This window comes from Argentina silus, assembly GCF_951799395.1.
Source record: "Argentina silus genome assembly, chromosome: 2".
In the NCBI taxonomy this organism is placed as follows: domain Eukaryota; kingdom Metazoa; phylum Chordata; class Actinopteri; order Argentiniformes; family Argentinidae; genus Argentina; species Argentina silus.
In genome coordinates this window covers 33963269-33972246 of record NC_139656.1, presented here as the reverse complement: position 1 = coordinate 33972246, position 8978 = coordinate 33963269, and the positions used below count along the sequence as shown (strand labels likewise).

Genomic DNA, 8978 nt, shown 5'->3' with positions numbered 1-8978 from the left:
GGTCCTGCTGAGAGCCGTCTGATCCCGGGGCGCGAGCGGGGCGCGGAGGCTGGCGTTGGCCGCGAGGCTCGTGCCTGAGCTGTCCATGGTGCTGAAGCTGAAGTTTTGGAGAACCATGCAGGCGCCGAGAGGAGGACATTGGTCACATTGGTGTGGGCTAGGCAGGCACGGTCGATATTACGGTTTCCCTCTTTCTTTTTCTCTCACTCTCACTCTCTCTCTCTCTTTCTCTCACTATCTCTCTTTCTCTCCCACTCTCTCTCTCTCTCCCACTCTCTCTCTCTTTCTCTCCCACTCTCTATCTCTTTCTTTCTCTCTCCTCTTTGCTGCCCCAGTTAAACTTCACCCTATCGATCAACAACTCAGCTCCAGAAAGATCACCGCCAGCGCCCTGTGGCAGTTTCCTTCATTTTTTAACGGAACGCCAAGAGGCCCGAGCAGAACCGTGATGGGTGATGGGAGATGTGTGGGTCACACCGGGAGAAGAGCTGGACTTCTACCTTTCTTATGAAACAGATGTCAACTTGTTGCAAACAGTAGCCCCGCAGTTCGACTCGCTCCGCTCCGCTCCGACCGGGCCTCGACTTGCCAACGCAGGTGTCCGTCTCCTCAAATCCCCGAGGTTAACCAGCTACGCGATGGAAAAGCTACCAATTGGACAGCGCCGGTGGTGGGGTTTGAACTTCAGGAGTGCGTTTACCATCTCAACTCGGTTACATTTACGGTCTAGGCAGGTGTGTGTCCCTTGTTGTTTATCTGTCTAGTGTATTATTAAGGTTTCTCTATCTAGTCTATTATTGATGCATATCTATAAAGTGTTTTATTGAGGTTTCTCTATCTAGTGTATTATTAAGTCCTGATCGAGCAGATGGAGGAACTGATATTATGGCCAATAGCATCAATTAAGCAGGAGCAGGCTGCTGGGATGGCTGTCTCTCCATCTGTAGCCCGATAACCAACACTCATCACAGGGCATGATGGACGTTTTACCATACCTATCTACTACCATAGACCAGAGGACAGGGGAGAGACCAGAGGAGAGGGGAGAGAGACCAGAGGAGAGGGGAGAGACCAGAGGAGAGGGGAGAGAGACCAGAGGAGAGGGGAGAGACCAGAGGAGAGGAGAGAGAGACCAGAGGAGAGGGGGAGAGACCAGAGGAGAGGAGAGAGAGACCAGAGGAGAGGGGAGAGAGACCAGAGAGGGGAGAGAGACCAGAGGAGAGACCAGAGGATAGGGGAGAGAGACCAGAGGAGAGAGGAGAGACCAGAGGAGAGGGGAGAGAGACCAGAGGACAGAGGAGAGACCAGAGGAGGAGGGGGGGGGGGGGTGATGCAGGTGAAACAGAGTTTAATGTGCGTATTCAAACAGGTCAGGACTGAGACAGAGGCTTGGTCAGGACTGAGACAGAGGCCTGGTCAGGACTGAGACAGAGGCCTGGTCAGGACTGAGACAGAGGCTTGGACAGGACTGAGACAGAGGCTTGGACAGGACTGAGACAGAGGCCTGGTCAGGACTGAGACAGAGGCCTGGTCAGGACTGAGACAGAGGCTTGGACAGGACTGAGACAGAGGCTTGGACAGGACTGAGACAGAGGCTTGGGGGGGGGGGGTGAGACAGAGGCCTGGTCAGGACTGAGACAGAGGCTTGGGGGGGGGGTGATGCAGGCTTGGACGTCCGCAGGGTGATATTAGTTATCTAGTGTTTAAACATAAGAGAAACCTGACTGTTAACTTCATCAGTAAGAGACATCCTCCATCCTGGGTCAGAGTTAACTAGGGTTAACTAAGTCAGGGTTAACTAGGTCAGGGTTAACTAAGTCAGGGTTAACTAAGTCAGGGTTAACTAGGGTTAACCAAGTCAGGGTTAACTAAGTCAGGGTTAACTACAGTAGAGGTCAAAGGTTTGGACACACCTTGCCAAGAGTGTGCAAAGCTGTCATCAAAGCAAAAGGTGGCTACTTTGAAGAATCTAAAATATAAAACATATTCTGGTTTGTTTAACACTTTTTTGTTTACTACATAATTCCATGTGTGTTCCTTCATAGTTTTGATGTCTTCAATATTAATCTACAATGTAGAAAATAATAAAAATAAAGAAAAACCATTGAATGAGAAGATGTGTCCAAACCTTTGACTGGTACTGTAAGTCAGGGCTAACTAGGTCAGGGTTAACTAGGTCAGGGTTAACTAGGGTTAACCAAGTCAGGGTTAACTAGGTCAGGGTTAACTAGGGTTAACTAGGTCAGGGTTAACTAGGTCAGGGTTAACTAGGTCAGGGTTAACTAGGGTTAACTAGGTCAGGGTTAACTAGGTCAGGGAGCTCTCTCACCTCTAGCCAGGTAGCTACCGTGGGTCCAGGTGATCATGATTCAGAGTCATTCAGATCATCAGATGTATAAAACACTTAAGACTTTATTGAATTCAAACTCAGTAGTCATGGAGATACAGGTGTGAGAGATGTACAAGATGTACAAGGTGTTTTATTCTGCAACAACTTCCTGCATGGCAGGTGTGGGCGGGGTAGTGTCCGTCTCCATGGCGACCTGCAGGGGGGGGGGGGGGCGTGTCTACGTGTCCTCTTCATCACTTCCTGCCAGGCTGCTGTCCGTGGAGCCTACTTCCTGGTCGGTAGACGTCTGGTTGTGTGTTTCCTGGTGGGGAGGGTCAGAGGTCGCTGGAGCCTCCGCCTGATTGGAGGAGGGCTGTGTGGTGGGTTTGTCTGCTTCCTGTGTGATGCTGTCTGGAGGGGGGTCCTTCGCTGGTGGTACGGCCCCCTCCCCCGGTGGTACGGCCCCCTTCCCCCCATCCAGGAACTTGGACCAGCCCTTTAATCTCTCCTCTCGCTCCCTCGCCGTCTCCTCAACCTGTAGACACACACACACGGTTATATTCTCACACACACACACGGTTATATTCTCACACACACGGTTATATTCTCACACACACACACGGTTATATTCTCACACACACGGTTATATTCTCACACACACACACGGTTATATTCTCACACACACGGTTATATTCTCACACACACACACACACACACACACACACACACACACACACACACACACACACACACACACACACACACACACGCACACACGCACACACACACACACGCACGCACGCTTCTGACCTGGTAGTCTGTGGTTCCGTCCCAGAGCTGAGCCGACAGCTTCTTGCCACCGAACCAGCGCCCGTCCAGCGCCAGCTGGCAGACGTCGGCGTCCTCCGGCTCCTTAAACGCCACCGACGCCACGCCGTCAGGGTGTCGCTACAGAAACAAGACATATCACCACACCAGGACACGACAGATACACACGACACGTGACCCCAGCTACCCAGCAACACACAGTGCTGCTCACAACCAGGTGGCAGGTCAAAAACTCTACCAATCAGGGAGAGGCTTACACAGCTTAACTACCAATCAGGGAGAGGCTTACACAGCTTAACTACCAATCAGGGAGAAGCTAACACATCTTAACTACCAATCAGAATATGCTAACACAGCTTTTCCGCCGTAGATTGAAGACCCATCTCTTCAGGCTGCATCTTAACAGTCCCTCCTAGAGACCTCTTCACCCCCACTACCCCCCTATACTAACCCTAGAGACCTCTTCACCCTCACTACCCCCCTATACTAACCCTAGAGGCCTCTTCACCCTCACTACCCCCCTATACTAACCCTAACCCTGAGACCTCTTCACCCCCACTACCCCTCTGTACAAGTTTTCTTCCTTCTTCTAGCATTGTGACTGCCAATGGCCCCTGGTCCAAGCATTGATTACTTTGTCTTATGATGACTGATGGATAGATGATTCACTTACTTAAACAAATGTATTTGTTGTAAGTCGCTTTGGATAAAGGCGTCTGCTAAATGCCAGAAATGTAAATGTAATGTCAAGTTTAACCAATCAGAATATGCTAACACAGTTTAACTACCAATCAGAAGCCACTTACATCGAATATGATGACCTTCTTGACCTGTCCAAACTTCTCACACTCCACCCTCAGGTCGTCACGGTACTCATTCAGCACGAGCGGGTCCTCCTATTGGCCAGGTACATGTATGACATCAGAGGTGGTCTAACTCCTCCCATCTCACCTGAGTCTCAGGTGTTCATTTGCAGAGTTTAACGTATTTCTTTAAGGTCAGAGGAAGAGGAGCCTCAGATCTTCTCCTCCAGGGCGTTTCGAATAGACTTTGAAAACGGGCCGGGCCCCTCAGGGAGAGAGGACAGGGTTTAGAGTAGGGTTTGAAACGGGCCGGGCCCCTCAGGGAGAGAGGACAGGGTTTAGAGGAGGGTTTGAAACGGGCCGGGCCCCTCAGGGAGAGAGGACAGGGTTTAGAGGAGGGTTTGAAACGGGCCGGGCCCCTCAGGGAGAGAGGACAGGGTTTAGAGGAGGGTTTGAAACGGGCCGGGCCCCTCAGGGAGAGAGGACAGGGTTTAGAGGAGGGTTTGAAACGGGCCGGGCCCCTCAGGGAGAGAGGACAGGGTTTAGAGGAGGGTTTGAAACGGGCCGGGCCCCTCAGGGAGAGAGGACAGGGTTTAGAGGAGGGTTTGAAACGGGCCGGACCCCTCAGGGAGAGAGGACAGGGTTTAGAGTAGGGTTTGAAACGGGCCGGGCCCCTCAGGGAGAGAGGACAGGGTTTAGAGACAGTCTTCTCACCTCAAAGTCGTTGGGATGGAACATGTTCTGGATGATGAGGACACGCTCATGCCTCTTCCTCACTTCACCCTTCTTCTCAGGCCTCCAGTCCAGCTGCCTGCAGGACACACACACACATAACTACACACACACACACACACATTGCAAACATACATCAGACAACCAAACACACACGACCACACACACACACACACACACACACACACACACACACACACACACACGTAGGAGACCTACTTCTGCTGTGCCTTCATCTTCTTGCGGTACTCCTTGTTGTTCTTCTTCTTCTTCTTGCCGGCGTCATACTGGCCCTTCAGCTCGAACCTGGCAACCTCCACATGCAGCTGGTAACCTCTGACCTCTGACTCATCTATAAGACGCAGGGCCAGCTCCACAGACTCCTTCTACAGGGTGGGGGGAGGGGGCACAGTCAGCACTCACACAGGCAACACACACACACGCACGCGCGCGCACGCGCACACACACACACACACACACACACACACACACACACACACACACACACACACAGACACACACACACACACACACACACACACACACTCACACGCCTCACCTTGAGGTAGCAGCAGAGGCCGTCCCCCTTCTGGTTGCCCTGGCCGTCTCTGTACAGCTTGACCTTGTACTCCTCAGAGATGGGGTCCCGCATCACGATGCCACACTTAGACATCACCTCCACAAACTCCTCTACCGTGATGTCAGGGGGCAGACCTGACACACACACACACACACACACACACACACACACACACACACACACTTAGTAATCACCTCCACAAACTCAGGCAGCCCTGTGGGGGGTCTCCTGGTTAGTTAGTTTTGGGGTGGTGGGGGGGGGGGACCTACCTGACACGTACACGTTGGTGTTCTTGTCTTTGTCCACGTCGAACCAGCCTGTCAACAGAGGAACCGTGGTCAGTATTCTGACAGCGTTCACTGTTCGCCTGCACATTCTAGAACCTGTGTGGAAAACCACCTCCCCCCCCCACCTCCCCCGCACCTTCTAGAACCCCCCCTCACCTGAAAATTCTAGTACCCCCCCCCCCCCCTGCACATTCTAGAACTTGTGTGGAGAACCCCTCCCCTCATCACCTGGGTCTGCCTTCCTCTTCTCTCCCTTCTGTTTGGCCTCCTTAGGCGGGTCGCTGCTCTGGGCTGCTGGTGCCCCCTGCTGGCCGGAGGCTGCTGGTGCCCCCTGCTGGCCAGAGGCTGCGGGGTTGCTGCTGGCCGCCCCGGAGGCGGCGTCTGGGTCGTGTTCGCCATCGGCCGTGAAACCGTAGTTGGCGTGGTACGCTGCCAGGAAGTCCTCTGTGATCTGAGAGGAGGTCAGAGGTCACACACACACCTCACTGTGGTCTGAGAGGTCAGAGGTCACACACACACCTCAATGTGATCTAAGAGGAAGTCAGAGGTCACACACACACCTCAATGTGATCTAAGAGGAAGTCAGAGGTCACACACACACCTCACTGTGATCTGAGAGGGGGTCAGAGGTTACACACACACACACACCTTCTGTGATCTGAGGGGTCAGAGGTTACACACACCTGACTTCACAACACAGTCTAACGACACACACACACACACACCTAACACAACACAGTCTAACTACACACACACACACCTAACACAACACAGTCTAACGACACACACACCCTACACAACACAGTCTAACTACACACACCTAACACAACACAGTCTAACTACAGAGGCTACACACACACCTAACACAACACAGTCTAACTACAGAAACACACACCTAACACAACACAGTCTAACTACACACAGACACACACACCTAACACAACACAGTCTAACGACACACACACCCTACACAACACAGTCTAACTACACACACCTAACACAACACAGTCTAACTACAGAAACACACACCTAACAGAACACACACACACATTACACAACACAACACACTAACACAACACAGTCTAACTACACACACACACATTACACAACACACTAAGTGCAGAGGTGGCACAGAAAGAATCAGTGATGATGCAACCCTGACGGAAGCGTCCACAGACAACACTGCTGCTACATCAACCTAGACAACCTAGAGTCTAACAGACCAAACAAACGCAATAACAATCAGCAAGCTGTTACAGATAGAAGTGAGAGGTCTGAATAGATGGTGTGTGTGTGTGTGTGTGTGTGTGTGTGTGTGAGAGAGAGAGAGAGAGAGAGAGAGAGAGAGATACCTTAGGAAACCAAGCTTTCTTGTCGTGGTCCCAGTCGTACACGGTGCCGTCCTCCGGGTCGGTGAATGTGTACGGGTCCGACCCATCCTCTGACGGCTGACCGTACAGGTTCTGCAACCGGAGCTGGTCGTGGAACGCCTTGTTCCCGTCAGAGTCGCCGCTCATCTGAAACATGGGAGCAGACGGCGGCTTTCAGCCTCGGATCCAACAAGCGAACAGGACAACATCCACATCAGTGGTCCTCTGTGGCTCAGTCGGTAGAGCATGGCGCTAACAACGCTTAGGTTGGGGGTTTGATTCCTGCTGGGACCATATATACAGCACCAGTCAAAGGTTATATATATATATATATATATATATATATACAGTACCAGTCAAAGGTTATATATATATATATATACAGTACCAGTCAAAAGTTTGGACACAACTTGCTAAGAGTGTGCAAAGTTGTCAGCAAAGCAAAAGGTGGCTACTTGGAAGAATCTAAAATATAAACCATATTCTGGTTTGTTTAACACTTTTTTGTTTACTACATAATTCCATATGTGTTCCTTCATAGTTTTGATGTCTTCAATATTAATCTACAATGTAGAAAATAATAAAAAATAAAGAAAAACCATTGAATGAGAAGATGTGTCCAAACCTTTGACTGGTACTGTATGTATGCTGAAATGTATGCTCTCACTGCAATCTAAGTCACTTTGGATAAAAGCGTCAGCTAAATTACACACACACATATATATATATATATATATAATAGTATATACTGTATGTATATCAGGGATAAATAACACATCCATGGACGGAGGCTTGACCCTTAGCGCCAGTAACATTTACGAGCTAACAACTAGCTAGCAAGTCCTTCTCTGTGCCAGATTAAAGCCAGATAAATGGCTTATCATTGCAGGCATAACAAATAGCAATGGTGGGGATTTTTAATATGAATTATTCGTTCGCTAATAAAATAAAATGGAACATAAACGGTCTACCTTTCCTCCGCGATGCTCGAACGAAGGCAAAACCCACTTCCGAGCTCAGACGGTCCACTTCCGCTGGGGAACCAGCACAGCGCCCCGTGCGCTGCAGGGCGACTCGTCAAAGACTCACTGAAGCACATTGTTTCCCTCATCGTCTTGTTTGCAAATAATAATAACACAAATAACAATGACACAAATAAAAAAGCGGTTTTCACACTGTACTGTCGTTACATTTATTGACAATATTGCACAAAAACAATTGACCAAATATCCAGCAGAGGGCGCCCGAAGCTTTGTTTTGGCACCACACCTCAGTAAATAACCCGACAGACACGATGACATTGAACAGATATGAAAAAGACACAACAGACACAATGAACAGGTACTTGATTGAACATTAAATAGCAACTATGGAGGCAACTAGTCATTATCTGAACAAGGACTCACAACATCACAGAGCAGCATCACTTCTAAAAACACCAGAACATCAAAACAACCACTTCACTTTCGTATATGCGCAAGGGCAAAAAGGCACAGTACAATACGGTTATGTCCTTTATTGATATTCTATTCTACTATACTATTGTCCTTTATTGATATTCTGTTCTACTATACTAGAGTGGCCATTCAACATGTCAAATATGGAATTACAATCTGGTTTTACAGGTATAATTACAGAGCAGAGGAAACGGTAGCTGTAAATGGGACAGGTGTGTGTATCAGTTGTGCCGGTGTAACTGTAGTTAAGGGCTGTGGAGGTGTTTAGGGGCGTGTCTGGCGTGGGTGGGGTCCATCCATCCAGGTGTGGTGATCATGGTCGTAGTTCCCCTCCTCTGGGAAGGGGGCGCTCTTGTGAGGAGGAGGAGGAGCTAGATTCCTCTGGGCGCGGGGAAACAACATGCCATTCTCCCTGAACAGGTCTGCCAGAGAGGGGGAGACAGGGGAGAGGGGGAGACAGGGGAGAGAGGGGGAGACAGGGGAGAGAGGGGGAGACAGGGGAGACAAGGGAGGAGGGGGAGACAAGGGAGACAGGGGAGAGAGGGGGAGATAGGGGAGAGGGGGGAGACAGGGGAGAGGGGGGAGACAGGGG

General features: G+C 50.3%; 2 protein-coding genes across 2 annotated transcripts in view; both read right to left on the bottom strand.

Annotated features, from left to right (window-relative positions):
- Positions 1-117, bottom strand: part of tmtops3b (teleost multiple tissue opsin 3b) — a gene marked incomplete at both ends in the record, with an annotated part of 2275 nt that extends 2158 nt beyond the window's left edge. The window contains one exon of the mRNA XM_083665339.1: positions 1-117. This exon is cut by the window's left edge and continues 256 nt beyond it. Within this exon, the coding sequence (XP_083521465.1) occupies positions 1-117 (117 nt within the window).
- Positions 118-2392: 2275 nt separating this feature from the next.
- Positions 2393-7962, bottom strand: htatsf1 (HIV-1 Tat specific factor 1). Its single transcript, XM_083688495.1, has 10 exons — positions 7901-7962; positions 6912-7076; positions 5788-6010; positions 5542-5589; positions 5252-5406; positions 4912-5078; positions 4675-4771; positions 3964-4053; positions 3140-3277; positions 2393-2864 (listed from the first exon to the last, which is right to left on the bottom strand). Exons 2-10 carry the CDS (start codon positions 7074-7076, stop codon positions 2568-2570), a joined length of 1380 nt encoding a protein of 459 aa, XP_083544621.1. The 5' UTR covers positions 7901-7962; the 3' UTR covers positions 2393-2567.
- Positions 7963-8978: the final 1016 nt, after the last annotated feature.